Source organism: Styela clava, chromosome 14 (genome assembly GCF_964204865.1).
Source record: "Styela clava chromosome 14, kaStyClav1.hap1.2, whole genome shotgun sequence".
Lineage (NCBI taxonomy): Eukaryota > Metazoa > Chordata > Ascidiacea > Stolidobranchia > Styelidae > Styela > Styela clava.
Genome location: NC_135263.1, coordinates 11,661,795 through 11,683,391, shown reverse-complemented (window position 1 = coordinate 11,683,391; position 21,597 = coordinate 11,661,795). Strand labels below are relative to the sequence as shown.

The window sequence follows — 21,597 nt, the reverse complement described above, 5'->3', positions numbered from 1 at the left end:
TATCGGTCAGTGACTTATCGATCGAAAGTTAGAGGATCCCCAAAACAGCGCTCTTACTCCATAGTGACACCTTAAGTCCCATCACTAATTAATTATTAACTCGCTAATAAAACGACATAATTCGCCCAAAATCAATAGGCTTCTGGTCCGAGATACGATGAATGCACATGCAAAATCTGGAGCAGATTCAATCTCGCTTTCGTGAGATATCGCGTGCATCTAACAGAAAAACAAACAGACATACAGACAGACAAATACCTATCAACATACTTATCGATTGAAATCGATAAGTAATAATATTTTTAATTAAGTATGGGGTCAAGTCAAGTAAGAAATGCTGAAAGTTATTCAAGTACTAAGTCAAGTCAAGTAACACATGCTGGAAGATATTCCTTACTTTTACCTCTCAAAATACATTCTATGACCATCGTATAAACCCCTAAAATCACCTCCCCCCCCCCACTCCCCCTCCCGTTGAAATGTAAAAATTCATTTTTCTGTAACATACATACCAATTTTTGTAGTTTGAAACGCTTTTCATACCTTCAAAACTATTAAAAACCCCCGTTTCCCGCTAACTGTTACGGTCCAACTTGGCAATTAGAAATTTCAGAATCTCAATTTGAAAATGCTTGTCTACGTCCCTGATCAACAACATCCTAACTCAAGACAAGAGCAGTGGAATATTTCATGCTACACTATAATTTCTTGCACCAGATCACATATTGTTTTCACGCATGATAAATAGTCTGCGGGGAAAGATAAGTAATTAATAACTAACATGTTATCACTGAGCCACCATGTAGTGTAAAATATTTCATGGTTAGCAGTACAACATACTCCCTGAAAAGTCATGTAATCGGTAATAGAAAAATTTGAATTGTAGTTCGTCACGGGGATAACCTTCAACGTGTGCTCGACTGGATCTTTTATAGGAACACCATCGCATCAAAGTAATACGAATATTACTTATTCCTCTCTGTAACGAAATGCTTTTTCTGTCTCATCAACAATTTAAATATGAGTTAATCCAGGGCAAATTCAGAATTCTTGACGTGGTATGTCTACCATACCATACCCTACATTTGGGAACAATCCCGTATAATATTACTAACAACAACAAGAAGAAGAGAAGAATACCACCAACAACAAAACGAGCCATGGTTACACTTCGTATCCGATAAATATTTCGTACCCTTTAATAGAACAGATAAAGATACGTGGAAGAATTGCTTTTGTGTTAACTGTATACGGAAAAAAACAAGTGACGGTGTGAATCCCATCATAATAATTACGCTTGATATTACTCATACACTTTGAATATACTTTTATTTAAAATTCAAATTGCCAATAAGAGTCATTCCTAAAAAGTTTTCTTTTTTAAATGTTTATTATTTGAATATTCCATTCATAATTAAATCAGGGAAATACTATAGTGCCCTCAAGAGGAAAGATGCAATAAAAAAAAGAAACACCACTTCATTTTAAACAGCGCGCTCGTACCTTATTATTATTATAATCAATATTCTTTCAGAGGGTATTTTATACTTTGGATTGTCTTTTTAAAAACAGAGAGTATGCAAATCGATATACTTTGTATGCACTCGCTATATATTGTAGCACAGAATAGAAGTCGTGTGTACACTAAGTCCAGTGCAGTCAATGAGTTTTTTTTTGAACCAGGGATATTACTCAGAAAGTGAAGCAAAAATGTTGGTAACAGAAATAGGAAACTAATAAAGTTGAATATCTTTCAAAAATTTTAGGATGGCAGCGAAAGAGTTTTAATTTCAATTTTTTATCTCGAGTTTCTGATAAAGAATAGGGCAAAATGAGAATTTTATATTTTTAAACGGTGTCATAGTCTGAATTGTAAAATGAGTTTGCATGCTATTCATCAAATTATTTTGTACCAATTAATCCACATATTTGACTAATTAGATTTGATATCTGTATAATACCTATTTATATAGTTTATTACTTATCGATCTTAAAATCGGTAAGTATGTTGATAGGTATTTGTCTGTTTGTTTGTTTGTCTGTTAGATACACGCGATATCTCACGAAAGCGAGGTTGAATTTGTAAATGTGCATTCATCATAGTTCGGAATAGAAGCCTATTGATTTTCGATGAATTATGTCGTATAATTAGCGAGTTATTGATTAATCAGTGATGGAACACACGGTGTCACTATGGAGTAAGAGCGCTGTTTTGGGGGATCCCCTAACCTACGATCGATAAGTCTTCGGTCTCCAACCGATATTCTCGTATTATTTTTTATGGAATATTCTATTATTTTGTCTGACCAAATTATGGCCAAAGATGACTAGAATAATATGAATGACGGTTCCGTTGATTGTTTATAGAAATAACAACGAGTTGGCTAGGATTACCTGCGGAAATTCATTAGCCCGTTGCACCATATGGGTGATGAGAGCTATATTAGAAATAAATATAGAAACAATTACAGTGAATACAGCTGTGGATAATGCGATTCGTCACCGTAACTCCTATCGCTTTCGTAATGGGAGACGCACTTTTTTTATCTGCCCAATGATAGTTAGTCTCTATCAGGCGAACATCGCCAAAATCAATTCTGAGCATTTTTGTATGAAATAGACAACAATATAGTAAAATTAATTGAGTCAAAACGTTTATGTAATCGCGACCAAAAAAGGAAGGCATTACGTTCTTACGTTAGGAACGTTTGACGTGTGAGATTCAATTTTGTCATTTTTCACAAATCTCAGCAATGATACTCTCGCCAACCGTCATTTACTGAATAACAATTAGGAATCCAATTATTCCATTTACGGGAACAACCATTTTGGAAATATATCGGATTTTATAATTTGAGGAATCCAAATACTTTTTTATCTCGGGTCTCGTCAAAGCCCATTATTCCAAACTTCATTGTTGAACAATATTTGAGATCATGTCGAAGTTATAACTCATAGTTTTACGAGTGATATTTAAAGCATCTTTCCAGAACAGATAAAAAATATATATATTTGTTAAAAACTAGTACAGAATATGAAAAATCTAAAACAAGATTCATCACCGTTCAAACATGAACCGACATCATGGACCATGAATTGAATCGGTAAAGCGTGCCATTCGTTTTTTGTCGTCCCTTGAAATACCTTGTTGTAGTAGATCGGAACGTGACACGAAGATAATTTTTATAGGCATGTTATAGATCGTTGCCACATTTAGTAATTTTTTTGTCACGGAATAAGGCCAGAAGGTGAATTAGAGTTAGAATAGCATTTCTAACAATTTGCATATTTCGCCTGCAAAATATGGTAACCAGATACGACGTTTAAAGAAGTTCATGGACAGTTTACCAGTTTCTGTTATAATTTTATTTATCTTCCAGAACGTTGACGATTTGGTATATAATTGATACGGTGTATCCGATTTTTATAAGGAGATCGGCAAATCACTGATATGTGTCATTATTGCTTGTTAAAAATGTTTCAGTTAACCTAATTCGAGGCGAATTAGTGACCATACCAACCTTCAGCCGCGATATGTTGTTTTACTGGAAAGAAGGTGCTATGAGCAAACCTAAAATGACATATGAGATTCACCGAAACCTTAATCCTTGCAGTCATATGCGTTCGTTTCCTTACTAATTATTGCAATGATATGCGTAATAGATCCCACGCATCACCACGATAGCACAAGGACTGATGTACTCTAGTCTAGTTCAAAGCCCTTTAAAGCACGTTATAGAAATTGAAAAAAAAAACTGAAGCCGAATAACGGTATTTAATAGTAATTATATATGTATCTTTCTGTGAGCCATAATTCTCAATTTGTTAATTAGTCAATTAGTCCATATTCGGACTAGTTATTTATTGACCTTTTTAAACGTTGCGTGGAAGGGAAAAGAATTCGAATGTACTCAGAAATCCGCATGTATTTTATCTATCGGTGATATACTAGCCTCACACGCACCTGCATTTTTGTCAAGTTCGGTGCACAATTTCTGAGCAATAACAGATTGAGAGTGTTTTGTCACAGTTGGAGCTATTTTAGTTTCAGTTTTACATGTAAGGCGAGGAGAATGTCTAGATCACAAATAGAATGGTGTCATTGATAGAGACATCTTTTAAAACGGTTCATTCAAGCAAAAGTAAGTTCACAAATAATACCAGTTTGAATGGAAATTTAAACTGAGCTAATTTTTAAATGTTATCCTAAAAATTAGCATCAAATCGTTTTTATATTTAAGAACGATGCTTCAAATTATTGGATTGTTGGTCCAACTAAACGCACAAAAAAGACAGCTATTTTGAGTAATTGAATATGAAAAATTGAGATAGCGGGACCGGTATGAAAACTTAAGATATTCACAGCAAGAGCAATATTTTAGGCTATTTTTTATCAGCAGGTAGAGATATACATACTTAATAAGAATATGTCGGCTGTACGTATTAATATTTAAACATTTACCTGTTAGCAAACCCATTTCTTTAGTCATGGATTTGACATGGACATGGAGATACAAATATAACGGAAATAATTCTTTGTATTACGCACAAAATTTGACATGCAGAATCTAGTTTGTCGTCGCCGACGTTTCTTTCCCAAAATAACTGTTACTAAATTGTAATATCGATCAGTCAAGATTAGGCATGACTCGGCTACAGTTTGTAATGTATACAAAACAAAATTATGCCGTGAAACGATAGATATAAAACAAAATATGAATGTACTATTTCATGAAATGTGAAGGTATATTTAGAGATAAATCCAGCCCGAATTAAAAGAAAGTTTGAGTTCAATATCGATCAATATTCATTACCTTTTATGTAAGATTACATAAATTTCGACACTCCTTGAATAGTTTTGAGACCATTTTAGCAGAATTGTCTAATTAATGTCGACCAGTTAGTGTAAGCCGGGCTTATCATGTAGGCTTGGCTAAATTAGAATTAATAAAAAAACATAAACTTTATTCAAAACACCGAGTCAACAATTCAAATAGATCATATTCACAGTTAATGTTTATTCAAAGTTCAGTTTTCAAAAACCAAGCCTGATTAAAACTAAAATTTCCGTTTTGTTTTTACTCGCTTGATTTTGTGATGAGATCTGATTGTTACCAATTTAGCTCTGGACCAGAAATAGGAAAACAGCCTGCATAGTTGTAGCCTTTAATACGTAATGGTAGAACTATTTTTGCGACGGCAGAATTTATCGAAGCAAAGCGTGGTGTACAGCAGGCATATAATTCACGTAAATGTATGATTGTTGGCAAAAAAACAGCAACTAAATTATTTATTGAACTGTTTTAGATAAGATGAAGTTTTTTGAATTAACTTTTGCTTTTATTTTTTAAAACTTGATGGTTTTAAAACCTGTGATCGAAAAGATAAAGGTTCATTAAGCATATGACTATATGTATTGAAGGGTTACTTCCTTCTATAACCCTCCAGGCGACCGCCTGATATTTCGAGTTGGGACATAGATATATATATACATAAATAAATATATAATAGTTAAGACAAATAGGTGACAAGCGGTTAGCGGGTGATTTAATTACGTTTACATTGAAAGTGTGATGTTTCGTCTGTTTTAGATTTAGTAGCTTCAAAGAGACAAGTACGGCTGTTTGTTATACTTTGTTCGATGTTGGATTGGGACGAATTGTAGAATACCAGAGGTTAGAATGCAAATGTAAATATCGACCTTTGTCCAAAAACTCTTGTCATGAAGCATACGCTGGTCCATATTTTTCAGTTTGAATCCAAACTAGTAAAATGAACGCCATTTAACGTGCATCGCTCCTTACTCTAGATCAGGACAGTTAGCATTGACTGATGGTTTCGTCAAAATTCCATACAGAGCCAGGAAACCTCCCACCAACATGTAGTCAAACTGCGAATGGTCAACCATTTTTGTCATTTAACAACCTTGTGCACGAGTATACAATGTGTCAATGCAAATTCTATGTTCAAAATCAACAATCATCATCCCACGTATCTACGTGAATATATATATAGTTTACAAATCATGACGTGGATCACGTTCGATACTAATACTGTTTTTGAACAATGGCTTAATGAAAATAAAGTATTCGGTATTAGCAATAGCTCTTCAGCTTAGAAACAGACGGATCTGTAAAAGATAAGTAGATTTATTACAGCAACGTATATATATGTGGACTTTGTAATGTAAGGAATTTGCGCGTAGACTTGTTCTTATGCACTATTTGAAGACTCAAACCGGCGAAACCGAAAACACAACCTGAACCCAATTGATGAAATCGTAGAAAAGACACACAATCACTAAAATCTACAATATTCAGTAATGCGTTTAATCTGGACAAGTAAATGGCTTTCGGAAATTTGCGTAACCCCGATAAGCCACGAACGGCTTACAATTCTGGAATGGAATGTTGATAGTATCACAATTAGGCTAGCTTAAATTTCACGCCAGATTTTGTTTCTTTTAAAGGTTAGTTGTTTGCGGATGTTTTGGCAAAATCTGCAGTGGTATGCAGATTATGCATTATTACATATTAATGAAATGTTATCTTTTTATTTCGATTTGCGGTTTAATTAGTTCGATAATATGCTTGTTTGCAGTCTGTATGCTGTCACATTTTACCACAGACTGCTCGTTTCGAAGAAGAATTAGCCTATACAACACCGAAAAATAGCAAAATGAGCGAATTGTCATCTACAGAAGCAATTGTATTCACTCCTGCACTAAATTCCACCTCGTTGGATGACGAAATAATCTGTTTATCCCAGGAAAACAACGCAGTAAGAACTGCAGGAATTGTTGTTTCTGTGATTGCCATTTTGGAAAATTCTTTTCTACTTATTGCAATGATTATTTACTGGTCAAAGTTTCTGTCTAACTTGTATCGTTTCGTGGCTTCACTCATATGTGCAGATTTGATGGTTGCCTTATTCTCAATTTGTATGGACGTGAGTATTATTTGTAAAAGTTTTTAATTTTTAGTGACTTTGGGGTATCAGTTTCATTACAAAATATGGCACTCCAGAAGTGTGTGTACCAATATGGAGGTAACTAATTTTGTTCGCCTACTTTACATCAAGTTGTGTAAGCTGAAAAGGGACTGAAACCTATGGGCAGTGGGTATATTCACTTGTTTAACACGGACAGTCCCCGAACTCGTAATAGAACGAAAATAAGAAAAATCGGAATAAAATTATGGCCTAACCTAACTTGGTACACGCACCACGGAAGTACCCAAAATATTTTTGCAAACATTTGTGTTTTTTTACTTCAGTGTTATATTTTACACCGTGCCATGGAAAATTTAACTCTTTCCTTTGTTTTCGTTTTACTTTCATTGTGACGAAATAATGACGTATTAGTAAAGCACGTCGTACAAACAAACAACTGTATTTGTAGTTTACTTTTATTCGCGTGAACGAAGCATTTCTGAATCTAGATTCTAAATTTAAACAGTTTTGATTTGGTTTATGCAATATTAATTCCTTCTCAATGACGCGAGATATGTTCTACTATCTAAGGTGGTTTTACAGATAAGATTATCAGAGAGGAATGTGATTTAAAATGATTTTCATGCTATTTCGGCCCACTGAAGTGTGGATATTGGTAACACTTGTGCCGCCGATTTCGAACTATGTATTATTTATTATTCCAAGTATCATTTTGCTTGTCTCAGGTTTTGAAATTCTACAATTCGCCTGCAATTCTCATCGCGTTTATCAAAGGAGGTTATGCAACAATGCACATGGCATCCACTTTCAGGTAATGTTTCAAATTTGTACTACAAACAGTTCGTACAATTTACCAAAATTTTAATGTTGTTATGAATGCATTCGTTTCTTAGTAATGCATATGCGTATTCAAGGGTTTAGGTTTTTTTGATTAAAATCTCGTGTCTGACTTATGAACATAATTTACTTAAAAAAACTTTCCTACTAGCTGTTGCATTTTTAGCGATTTTTTGTCTGAAGTTATGCAAGATAGCCGAACTTGAGTTTTAAATTTGAATGCAATTTTGCCCATCTTGCGATTTATTCGAACAAGGTAACAGTATTGAAAATTACCATAAAAAGTTGTGAACTGGGACAATAATTTAAATATTTATTTTTCTCCTGCAACGTGTCTGTTTATCAATGTATAAGACAAGGTATCGCTTTTCAGAAGGCAAAACAAATGACATTTCTCAGTTTCACTAATGCCAAGCCAACTTGTATAGTAATTACGTATAGTACTATTACTGATAGTAAAAGAATGGCAATTGTCACGTATATATAAAATCATGAATAACAAGAAACTATAAAATATCCCATCTGACGCGCAATGTTTCCGGGAGTGCTGTGAGTCGCGAATCTGATAAAATTAATCACAAGTTATGCAATATGGTACAACAATCTTTAATGTTTTTTTCACATCCGTTTATCGTTATGTGAATCCAGAAACGTCACTGTCACGTCACTCGTCATCTATCTATGACGTACAATAACAATGGTTTCTCAACAATGCTTGTCCACATCATTAAGACGAAACAGTATCTTGGTTGCTGGGTCGTTACGGTCCTCTTTTCGTTTCACGAAATATCTTTCAAGTGATCGCAATTCAAAATAATTTTAATGATTATATAAATTGTAATTAATTGTTACTATTGGTGTGATATTCCTATTAGCACAAAACACATTTCGAAACCTCAGTTCGGTGAATCAGTTTCATCAAAGCTCCAGCACTTATATTTTTGGATGTGTGAATGATGTATCTAGTTATTTTTGATGGTGCAAAAGTTTTTTTGTGGGATTACGCACTTCGTGGAAATTTTTTACACATGATATAGAATATAAATACATATATGATAATATTTACCTTTTTTGAGATATTGAACAAATTTTCGATTGGTGTGTGAAGCATACACCGTACCAATTTCCAAAATTTATTCATTAGTTGAATGATATTGTTGATGTATAATTTTATTTTAAATCGGAGGAGACATCAATTTCCGATGTACTATTGTTCCTAAATTTAACTTTACTGGTCTCGATTACCTTTTGTTTTCTATAGATAAGTAGAAAGCAAACGTTTTCCAGATATGCGAGTTTTGCTCAGTGTCGTTCTCACCCGTCACCCATATGTTGTTCCACTAAATTTAATAAAATGAAAGGTCACGGGCACTCACTCAGAGATAATACTCACTGCAATGTTTAAGAACTGAAATTTGCTGGCATACTGATTATACCTGACACCATATGGATTTATAGAAATAGATGCATTACTCGCCAGTAGATGCTACTTGACGCGAGACTTGACGTGTTTCAAGTCAATATGTTCAATTACGTTACTGGATTGAACTCTTCTGGCAATAATTCATTATGTCTCTGTCATGATAAATCTATCTTGGATGTGCGAAAATGAAAACATTGAAACATGAGTGACAATTCTCTTATTGTATTTAGCGTGTCGTTGGTCAACGCATCTGTATTTTTCACATATTCACGATTTACAACGAGACTGCTTGAACAACAACTGAAAAACATGGAGAATAAACATGAATCGAGAATTCGGAAGTATTTTCGGTACAATTTAATTTAAAAAAAATAATTTTCTTGCTTTTTGTACGTCAGAATCAATTACTGAGATATCATTTAAATCGTATAACAAGCACATAAATAATTTCAAATAAATTAGAAATTCATCTATGGAAGGTTTTGAGAAATTGTTATTAGATTAGGTTAGTTCAGTATTGGTTTCAGTAATTGAAAATGGAAGCATCTTCTGTAAGGCAAAATCGTTGCCATTTTCGCTCCAAGCAAGGCTCTGAAAAACAACCACTGATATATGTAAAGAGATACAATTTTAGATCGAACGCTCCAACCATTAAGTCACAACGCTACCTAAATACTAAAAAAATTTGTAAAAATATAAACCACGGTACATTTTTAACACGAAATAACTCTCATACACCGTACTGATAAAATGTTTTTTATGTTGATGTTGTGATTGTGACAAGAATCGGTTTTAAGTTTAACTAAACATTTGTAGATGTAGCCGATTGATTTTTAAAGACGTATGCACCTTAAAGCTGTGATTGGCAGAATGTCTTTTCATTTTATCTCGTCGCCATTCTTTGTATGATCTTTTATTAAAAGCAAGAACATGTCAAAAAAACTTTTTCACTGAGAGGCCAAGTATTTTTGGAAACTCCAGATGCAAACTATAATGTATATGTATTAGCAACCTGTTTAAAAGCAGAAAATCAAATATATTGTATTACATTTATAATATCAGGAAACCGATTGCTGCATATATTACAATCAGTGGAGTATGGGTTATTGGTGTCGTTTATCTTGTATTGTCAATGTTAACAAGATGTACGCCAGAGGAACACAACTGCCTAGAGACCTGTTCAACAATCGTTCGTCGACCGATGTTTCCTGGGGAAAGTTCGGCTTGTGACAGGTAATATTTTTGTGGACATGAATTAATTTCCCTTCCATTCAATTTTTGAATATTTTTACGAAAATAATTATCAATGAACCTGTTTATATTTTCAGTCAGCACTGCAATAAGTTTTTATCTCCGTTATCTTCGTATTACACACTATCTGTTATCATCATGTTTTGGGTCAGCTTCATATTTTTAATCGGCAGCACATTGACTGTTGTATTTGTCAAAGTCAAAGTTAAAATGATTGGAGGATCAAGTAAGTTGTGTTGGACTTTTTTCATCCTTTATAACATTCTTAATCTTTTTAATGATTTTCAAAATCTTCAAGATTTTGAATTGTTCAAACAGTGAGATGTTGTTAATTCTAGTTATGCATTGGTGAACAATTAGTGAATTTGAGTGAATTTAAAGTAGCCTCCTAATGACAGAAGAATATGGCATCGTATTATCCATGTAAAGCGTGACGCAATCATGTGACAATGCCCTTCCTACCTTGGAGGGTATTTTATATGCTCGCGGTACGTGTTCGTACCAGGTCCAAGTATTGTGTACCAGTGTTTAATTTACAGAATTCCCATTTTTGATTCTACAGTACCTAACAAATTTTCAATAAAAATATTATATTATGTAACATGAACATTATTTTATAATTTATCAAAGTAGACAATAGCGGATTTCAAAATGATGAAATGAAAGTAGAAAACGTTTCCAATGCGGGTGAATTGACTTCTGAAGTCGAAGGAGCCGACCCTGGCGAACACCTTGAAGAGATACCAAATATTATAAAAGAAACAGAAAGCGATGAGCCAGATATTACGACGGTCACAAAAAGCAAAATACCCAGCAGAAGGAAATCGACTCATTATACCATTGAAAGAAGATTTGGATTTAATCGTGATCTAATGTCAAGGTTTTCGTTGTTGATCACCATAACACAGCTGATATTTTGGATGCCTGTAACTGGACTCATTTTATATACATTATTTCAAAACCAAGCATTTTCGACCTTCTATATTTACGAAATAATTATGGCAAGTATATTTATTGTTCAATAAACGAGCCATAATTTCAGGTACAAATACTACGGGAGTCATTTGGCTAGTCCCCAAACTCGTAATACAACTGAAATCAGGGAAAATTTGAATAAAATTATGGCCTAACCCTAACCTGGTACACATACTACGTTCCGGTGTCCGCCATCTTGGTACACATACTACGGGAGCGCCCATTTTGGTGCTAAATAAATTGTATAATTCCAAAGAACAGAATAAATTTTACCTCTGACTCTGGTTGGCTTTTAAAAAGACCCCAATAAATAAATTGAATGAGCTTTGATACTTTATTTTTAGGTGTATTTTTCTCTTCCAACCATTTTAAATCCGTGGATATGTCTCCTAACGATGAGTAAATTGAGAGATGCGATATTCAGCATGTATTATTCTATTTGGTAAGTATTATATATATTAAAAAATAATTGAATATAGTGGTTCGACATTTGTTGATCATGGCAATTGAAACATGAAATTTGTTGTAATTTATCCACATATTGTTTTTCTTCATGTGGGATTGGAGGATGCATGTATATACATTCTTAGCAATGTACATTTTTTTTTTATTTTCCTGCCAAAAATTCAAAGTAATTCCAGAACAAGCCCCAGTTGCTATCATAAATTTTATATGTAAGATTTTGATTCTTTTAATCCAAATATATATAGTTTTGTATAATTTGGGAATAAATATAACTTAATGGCAAAAGTGAGCCAAAGCCAAAAAGTATAAGGGAAAGAAGCATTTGAATACTCAATACTGGATACTTTTGCCAATACGTCAAATGATGATGGAGTTGGCATTCAAAACGTTAGCATGTTTTGTCGCATTCCTTTTCCACGATGAAGTCTGGTTACCATTTTTAAAGAATCGTTTTCGTAAATATGAAGGCAGGAATAACACTCTCGTTGGATTATTATTAGTATTATGATATTTTCACAGCCACTGAACACGGATTCAAGTGGGAAGCCGTTTCAAAATTTTCGATATATATTACCGAAAAGTTCAATTGAAAGGATGTTGATGACGAAAATTAGGAGACGAAAAGTTGCAAATTTACTTTGACGTATCCATTTGTTCTTGAATGTCTTTTTTTCCATTTTATATCTTACCACTGAAACAAAACTTTTTTTTTGCCATAACATCAATGGGAACTAACTGAACAGATATAAAGCATTCCCCGTCGCCAAAATCAGCGAATTTGTCCCACTAACATTAAGAATATATAGGTACAAGGAAAGATAATTTTAAATCAATAAGCTATTATAATATTGCAAATATATATATAATGCACTGATGAATATATAAATGCTTGAGGAGTTATTTTTTATTATAAATTTTGCTTATTTGTGTTGAAATACAGCATTGCGTGAATTCAAATTAAGATGTCCGCTTTGAGTAGTCAATATAGAGAAGAAGAAAAATATGAAATATAAATTAGCGACTTTACGAAAGAAAGCATTAAAAATTATATTCTATTTAATTCGTTTCGTCTGACCGAGGCCAGACTTCTTCAGACAAGCATTCTACCACTGTCAGTAGTACAGAAATAGAGGAACAGTACATAAATACATTTGTGTTAGTGTGTAGCAAGACTCTTGAATTAAATAGAATAGTCATTTTCACTCTCGCTACAGCATCCTTGCGTTATACGCATACGGATCCACCTGCGCAAAGGAATAGAGCAAGGAAAGGTAGTTAGTTTCACGTAACCCCAACTGTTAGTGGAATCACTTTGTCGTTAAAATCATAGTTTCTTAAACTACTTGTAATGAGACCATAAATATCGCGATCGTGGTGTTTTCTAATATATATCAGGACTGTGCTAGGAGGCGGCTGCGAAAACGGTAACCAATCAGTGATTACCTGAACCATTCTGCGATGCCCTGTGGTCCAGCAATTTTCCTGCACATGTTATTCTCTACACTCTACAGCAGTGGTTTTTAATCTTTTTGGTGGAGCGGAACCCAATCAAACATTCCAAAGGCTCGGGCAACCCCTGTGCAGTCTTTTATCGTCAGAATAGTATAAACTATAGCCATAAATTTGTAGCCATTGCATGAGCGTTAACAAGATTTCCTTCTGCCGAACCAACCAAGGACGTCTTTTAAGTTCAAGTTGATGTTCTCGATATTGCACAATAATTAAGAGATGACGTCCTAATTTGATGACATGTTTATACTACCCAATTGTCTGTAAAACCATTTTCCCGACTTGAAATACGGCTTATTATCTCACATCTAAATTTCCAGATTACAGTTACTTCGTAAATAGAAAACTATGTAGGCTATCAATTCTAGGATGTTTGTGTCGGTTATATGGAAGGCACAGTATCTAATTCACCTTTTAACAAATTGACGGGTTCTGATATTTTCATAATACGGTCACTTCAAAACGCCAAAAGCTGAATTAAATGTAATAGAAGGCACATGAAATCAAGGATTGAACCGACTACTGGCAAAAAATATTGTTAAACGGAATATCACTCGTTTTTAACCGTGATAACCTCCATAGTAACTTTGTTAGCCTCTTTTCACGGTGACCCACCGATTGAATGGGTCTACATTTTACTCTTTCAAACAAGAATCACCGCTGCACGCCACATGACCTTATACCGGGGGGGGGGGGGGGGTTGGCACGTCACTGTTAAATATTTATTATAATTTTTCAAAGTGAAGAAACGTTTCATTAATGACAAATGACATATTTTAGGTCGAAAGGTGTTGTCAAGGTAATTGATACGGTAGGTACCGTACCTAGTCTAATGGTACCGGTACGTATTCGCTCATATTATGAATACAGAAAATACGGTACAATATCGGTAAGAGGTCTGGCTGTTTCACTGTAATATTCCAGATTTTGCACGTGCATTCATCATATCTCGGACCAGAAGCCTGTTGGGCGAATTATATAGTATAATTAGCGAGTTTAATTAATTAGTGATAGAACACAAGGTGTCACTATGTAGTAAGAACACACAAAGTCCTTATATACCTAAGTTGCGCAACAATGGAAATTGGCCGCCATTTTCGATCATAATCGCTGCGTCCTCTGTCGTGCGTACCGGCGGTTCTGTCTGTTGTACCTGATTCGTGTTCAGGCTGCTACTGTGTGCTGTAAAATGACAGGCTGTTCAGCGCCCAATTGTAATGGAAATAGCCAAAAAGGTCGGTTATTCAAGTTTCCGGTAGATAACGAAAAAAGAAAAAAATGAGAGGTTAATTGCCGGCGGGGGGGGGGGGGGGGGGGTGGAAGTCCGGCCCAGGCAGTGCCTTGTGTGAGGTTAGTCAAATAACGTTAGTTAAACTGATAACAAGTATGGGAGGGGGGGGTTGCATCACAGAAATTTTTATAGCAGAACTTTCAATGGTGCCTTAGTGTTTAATAAAATATTACTAGCTGGTCTGACTACTTAGACTGTTCGCTTATTTTATTTTTCAAGTGTAACTTTAACCTCCTTCATTAATGTTTGTAGGTTTGCGAACTATCATGGCATGTTGGTTGAATTAGCTGCTTTTGGTTAATAGTTTACGTGTTTCAACTTGAAACCATTCTAATCTTAAAATTAGAAACGAACTCTTAACGTGTCATAAAACACGTAACAAGCCCTACAGGCTGTAATAACGATAACGCGTCATGCCCTGATGATACCAATACCAGCTTAAAAGCGACCATTCGTTAGGAGAAAAAGGAGAACTGGAACAATGTACAATCAACGAACTCGTGCTTGCCCCTTGCAGTGAAACTTTGATTTTGTTTGAACCATATTATTTCGTTACCTGACGCCACGGTTCGACGCTATGCACTCTCAACAGCTTCAGTGAGTAAATCAATTGGAAATTCCACCAAAAATTTCTAAAAATAACAATGTATAAATAATTTTATGATTGCCTTATTTCTATACGTTCTAATAAATTTTTTGACCTATATTTGCATTGGAATCTTTGCAGGTTGATTCAATCTTTGTGAAAAGGCTGGTTGAATATCAAGGCACAAAAGAGATGAAGTTAGCCCCGAAGCTTACGAAAGGACATGTGTTCCCTTCTACATATGAGAAAATGAGCGTTAATATGGCGTGTCAGGTAGAATTTGTCTACAATTTCTCCCGTTAAACTCAATTATTTTATGCTGACACGAAATTTTTTTATCTATAGTTCGTGATATCGAGAATTTGGATGGCAAATCACTGTTTTGTTATAAATAGGTGATGAGCCACACAGTCGCTAAAGCACTAAGATCACTCGTAGCGGCTGGTGTTTTTTCAAATCATGCGCGGACAACAGCGTTTTTCCTACAGCTTGTGAATAACTGGTTCGACCTGATGAATTGTCGTCATACAGGCACGGCACTTTATGCAGATTCAGATAGCAAGTTGGAGAAAATTAATGAGGTGATTTTAAATACTTTAATGTTTTGAAAGAACAAAAATTCGAGCCACTCTGCGGCGAAGAGATAAACATTTATCTTTCATCATTTGTTAGGCCTTGTTTGTACTTCAAAACATCGCTTTTCCTGATAATGTTTTTAAACCTGTGTTGAGAGGAATTAAGTTGTCCACAACTGCTTTGCTATCACTTCACCAAGAGTTGGTTGTTAATGGAGAATTAGATTATATAATGAGCGGTCGCTTCACCCAAGATGCTCTTGAAAATTTGTTTTCACAGGTGGGTTTTAATTATAATAATAAAAAATGTCTAATACAATCACAAGTAAGCGACCGAAGATGATATACCACCAGCCGTAAACGCAAATATTGTTATTCAGGTCAGAGGTTTCGGAAATTCCCATCCTTCTCCGATTCATTTTAGAAATGCTTTGAAGCTCGTGATAGTGGGACAATTTATGGATGTGCCGACGTCATCCAACTATGATGTTGACGATACTCCTCATTTACTAAGCTTCGTTAAGGATCATTTACCATCTGTGAATAATGAAAACGGTGAAGGCATATCTTCTGATCCTTTCGATACACTCGTTGGTGCCGCCACTCCCTTATTAGATTTTATCGAGGCAAATGGGTTATATTATTTAATTGGGTGGTGTATCCACAAGGAACTTCCTAAAGAATGTGCCTTGTGTATGAGTGCTTTTGTTACATTAGACATAAACATAATCACACAAAAGACAGAAGCAATACTTTCGCTATTTAAATCCCACAACTCCAATCAGAATCTGACCACTGACAACCTAACCGCTCATCTTTGCCATCCAACTCCATTAATTTTTGAATATTTTGTTCGAGTAGAATGTATTTTCCGATCGATTATCGAAAGTGTCAAAGCTCTTTCCAACATCGAAAACGTTGTTTTGTCCTCGTTACCACCACCTCCAGCTAATATTCCAGAATGCCATACTACGGCACAGTGGCGGCGCGTGGTCATTTTGACAACCGGGGCAAGCTACTGCGGGACCAAGTCACCCCCATATACAGGGACAGGATGAGCGCTGTAAGTTCTCCCATCATTTTATGAGTATAAAAACCATTCCATCGGTAACAACCAATCGGCAAAAGCGACAATTTTTAACGATAAGAAAGTGTCTTTAAAACCGGTCCAAGTCAAGGGATTAATAAATATAGACATAGTTTAATTTTGAAACCTTTTTCAAAAGGAAAGGCAATATTTACCCAGATAAAAACAATGACATATTAACAGAAACTTCGGGAAAGCAGACAAAACCTAAAATAAGGTTTAAAACGTTACTATGAAGAAAGGAAAGGTAATGCAAAGATAAGGACATGCGTCGCTCACTCATAGATATATATGCTGCTAGACTTCTACTGCTTGAACATATATGCAACACGCCGCGGTTTCTTGGAAGCAAAATGCTCAATAACGCGCTGATTAAAGTCATGCATCCCAGAAATAACGTCTTTGTGAATGGATAAAACAGCCAAGGAATTTAATCTATCTTGCTTCATTGTGTTTCTGAGATACGTTTTAATACGCTTCAGCGTGCTGAATGTTCGCTCTGCGTCGGCGGAAGAAATAGGCGTCGTCAAAATGATGTCCAGAAATTTTGCAGACGCCGCAAAGGTAGTTACTAGAGTGTTATCTATGAGGAACCCATAGAGCGCGCAAGTTGATGTGATGTTCAAAAAAGTTTGATTGATGTATATACATCGCAATTCATTTTCCAATTTACCCACGTTTATCATGGGGTAAAATTTGGAGACAGTAGCCAACAAATGGATGGGAAATTGACGTGCATATTTTGAAAAGTTTTTGGGGTTCATCAAAGAGAACGCGGCAAGGTGTTCAGTGCGCAGACGATCGCCTATTTGATTCACCAGAATGTCACAGCATTCCTTTGCAGACAAAATCAAACGCTGCGTTGTTTCTTCTTCTTTTATATAAACTTAAACACCATGTTTCGACCCACTCATGACTGCCGCGCCGTCATAAGTTTGAGCTATCAATTTTGACTTCGCGTTGTAAGGCTGTAACACTTCTTTCAGTACAGCCGATATCCCGCAAGCCGGTGCGATCAACGATTGGTACAAAGCTGTGAAATCTCTCGGTAGGTTTACCATCTTTCACAAACCGAAAAATCACAGCCAGTTGGGAAACGCACGTGATGTCAGTTGTCTCGTCAGACTGAATCGAAAGGAACTGGCAATTCTCAATTTTCAGAGCCAAATGTTGTAAATAAATTTTATACATCGAGTCGAGCAAATCACTTTGGATATCCTTAGATGTCCCTTTCGAAACAGTTGCGGCATCAAGATGATCTCTCAATACTGTATCTAGGGATGCGGTGTATTCCACCATATCCAAAAATACCGGCGCGGCGGTGTGGCTCAACGGTCTAAGCGTTAGGAATACGCTCGCCACCGCACCTCTAATTACTCTGCGTGGGTTCGCAGGTTCGAATCCCATGCAGGGATGGTTATGTGCGAGAGGATTGCTGGACTCCTCGCCGTCGTTGGGTGGTTCACGTAACCGCTGGTCGGTTACGGCTTCCTCCACCACCAAGTCCATGCTTCCGAAAACAAACAATACAGTAAAACTAATCCCATACCCGACTTGGAATGGTAACCGGACGAGAGGCCGTGGTTCGCCATATGAATAAGCTGTCTTATCGACTTTCCTCTCCCCCGAGATAAATATGTAACTCCTATCCTATCCTCTATTAGAAGAGCCAGCCCGTTCATCGTGCCCACGGAGGAACAGCTCGTGACAACCAATGAACTTCAAAACATCTATCATTCGACCGAGAACATGGCGGTTTTTCTCGACGTTTTGGTTGTGCCGACGAATAGAAACCGCGCGTCCTTCATCCAACTGTGCTGCAATATTAACATTTCCGAATGTTCGGTATTTTACTGCATCGTCCAGATGCTCCATAGAAGATTGATGATCCCCGGCACGCACGGAAAGATGTTTAAGATCTCTAAAACCAAATTTACACCAACGTGAGTCACGGGCGGTAGCAAAAAGTAGGCAATAAAAACAAAAAAGTGCATTTTTGTCCTCGCTTTAACACAACCATTCGTGTTTTTTATACCAAGTTTCTGCGCAGAATGTACGCCGACGCTTTCCTCCGTCATGGGATTGTTCCATTGAACAATTTTTTGGTTGATAAGCCCAAGACGTTGTACCTCCAATTTTTGTTCCAGCGGCAGCTGCGAAAACGGAGTGCGAAGTAGTGCATCAACCTTATTCATTATGAGGTCTAAGGCTAAGAAATGCGAAGCCGGAAAGAAGTGAGGAGCTCAAAAGGAATGTGGAAAATCGAAAGCAAATGGACTAAAGGTCTCTAACTGATTCAAATAGCGAAACAAGCGACAAAAACGAAGGCGATGAAACTATCAACTCTTCAAGCAACCAACGAACGAGAAGGAATGCGTGAATATGTCAACATGTTGTTGTAAGAAACGTCGGCATTGTGTCGTCATAATTTCGGGGCTAGCCCCCGATCGGCCCCGATGATTTAGTAAAAGAAACAGAAAACAAACGAGACAAACGCGGCGAGTGGAAGATAAAAGAGAGAAAAATCGGCGTCGCCCCGTCGACGTTCGGCGAAGGCTTTGCGAGCGAAAAATGAACCATGTCGGGAGAATATGGCTAGTGTAGACAGTCTGTGCAACCGATATTGAGGTATTTTTCGAATATTTTTTATTATACCGAAAAAACAACCGGGGCAGCCCTATTGACGCGCCGCGCCGCCACTGCTACGGCAGAAAATTGTGTAAAGCGATTCATCAAAGCGAGGCTTAGGATCCATGCACGACACATAACCGCAGTTGCATCTGTTAAGCAATTTGGGAGCAGAACGGCAGCGAGAATTACTAATATTAAGTGATTATTAAAAGTATACTGTTATTATTTACTCACATATATATATTTATTCAAATTACCTAATAGTGTACTATTACACTTCATCATTCAAGCATTTTAGAAGTAGCAAATTGTTAGATCCATTGGGAAAATATAGTAATTGTACCTAACTTATGACTGGTTGTAATTCTGTCACGGATGATAAATTTCTGCTATTGAATCTTATTCAGAATTTCACTTCATTTTATGTGGTAATTCCATTTTGCTACAATACTACTTTGTTGTGCGTACTTAGTTGAACATATTTCCGAATGTCCCATTCATGACATTCGTTTCTGTGATTTACCGTACATTATATCCTTCATTTGTGACAAAGAAATTGAATGGCATCGCTGTATCTGCGTTTTAATCTTTTCATCGGTGTCTCTGCTGTCCGAATTATTATTAATATTGTTAATTTTGTTTAAATTGAATTAATATATTGGGGTTCCTTTTTCCTGGGTTATTGCGTACCTTATTTTAATCACAGAGTATTGACTCTGACTTTCTATGACTAGATCATAATATATATAGATTATCATTGTTTTTAATTTGTATTACAGTATTAGCTAATACACTCCTCGAATATTTCGTTTTCTTTTCGCCAATAGACTCGCCATAATATTTGTTGTTGGCCAGAACAAATAAAACTTTAGTTTTATGTCCTGCGTTTTATTGTAATTTTATCTCACGTCGGATACACTATCATCACATTATAGGAATCTGGGAAAAGGATTCTCTACAAAAATTTGTCTCGACTTTAAATACTAATGGAATGATATGAGTAAACTCCCCTCCCTTCAATTTTGTTGTCATTATAGTGAAAACGTTTACCTGTTAAAGCTAGTTTTCTTAATCTTGAACCCGATAACAGATAGCAATGAAGGTAGGAGCTGACTTAGAGAACTGTGAGGTAGTAATACACCATTTTGTTTGTACCAGGAATTTTTTTTTTGTTGCTCCATTTTTTGTTGTTGTATTGATGACTATGTTCTGGGTTGACGAAATAAAGTCTCTTTCAACTCTCATTTATTTAATTGGTTAAAATACTACAACCTAGATCGGGTAGATGAGTGATATTCAGCAATACTTAATTTTATACCTGTTCGCGACTACATGAGTTTTAATAGATGGATGGGGTGATAATAATTTTAACAACGACGTCAGAAGGGGGTGGGTGTAGTCTTATGGGTTGTATATATAATATTTTGTTTGTTACCGGGAGGGTTGCATCTGGCACGTTAATGTAATCAGGTTCTATGCCGATTAAACGTCCTGATGGATTCCCACACTGCCGAAAGAAAATTACCGCCCCAAGATCCATCGAAAACCACTGAAACTAGGCTTGATCGCGTTACACTACCATGCCGATGATCGAAAATGGCGTCCATATGACGCCATAATGGGACAAGTTAGTTGCACGGGGTTGAGAGCACATATGCGATTTATACCCTATTCCCATGTCTTCACACCTGGGGACATGAACGTGCTATAAACTGAATATTGTACATACCGGTATCGTGGTGGCGCTGTACCGTACCTCTTTGTCCTGTGTATTGTACAAGTGTTTTATTTGTATATTTCATGTCTGTTGTCCTACTATAATGCAGCAGTCCTAAACTGCAGTTATACTTGTTGGTGTGCATCGTGCATGTCGCACATCTGTGTCTTGGGCCAGTAAGATCTTGAACATGTATTTCCTCACGTTTAATTATTATGCAGATACTTTTAAATTTTTGAGGCAAACAAGCATACATACATAGGCTACATAGTACCTGCAAGCCCAGACGGTCATATAAA

At 36.0% G+C, this 21,597-nt stretch overlaps 1 protein-coding gene across 2 annotated transcripts; it reads left to right on the top strand.

The window, feature by feature from the left end:
- The first annotated feature begins 5,534 nt into the window (after positions 1–5,534).
- LOC120340994 (uncharacterized) lies at positions 5,535–12,851 on the top strand. Of its 2 annotated transcripts, none has more exons than XM_039409409.2 (8): positions 5,535–6,948; positions 7,677–7,762; positions 9,442–9,561; positions 10,274–10,444; positions 10,540–10,688; positions 11,096–11,463; positions 11,782–11,879; positions 12,422–12,851. In XM_039409409.2, exons 1-8 carry the CDS (start codon positions 6,679–6,681, stop codon positions 12,426–12,428), a joined length of 1,269 nt encoding a protein of 422 aa, XP_039265343.2. In that variant the 5' UTR covers positions 5,535–6,678; the 3' UTR covers positions 12,429–12,851. The 2 variants fall into 2 exon arrangements, with proteins under 2 accessions (XP_039265343.2, XP_039265342.2); XM_039409408.2 differs by having other exon boundaries at positions 5,537–6,948; positions 11,093–11,463.
- The last annotated feature ends 8,746 nt before the right edge of the window (positions 12,852–21,597 follow it).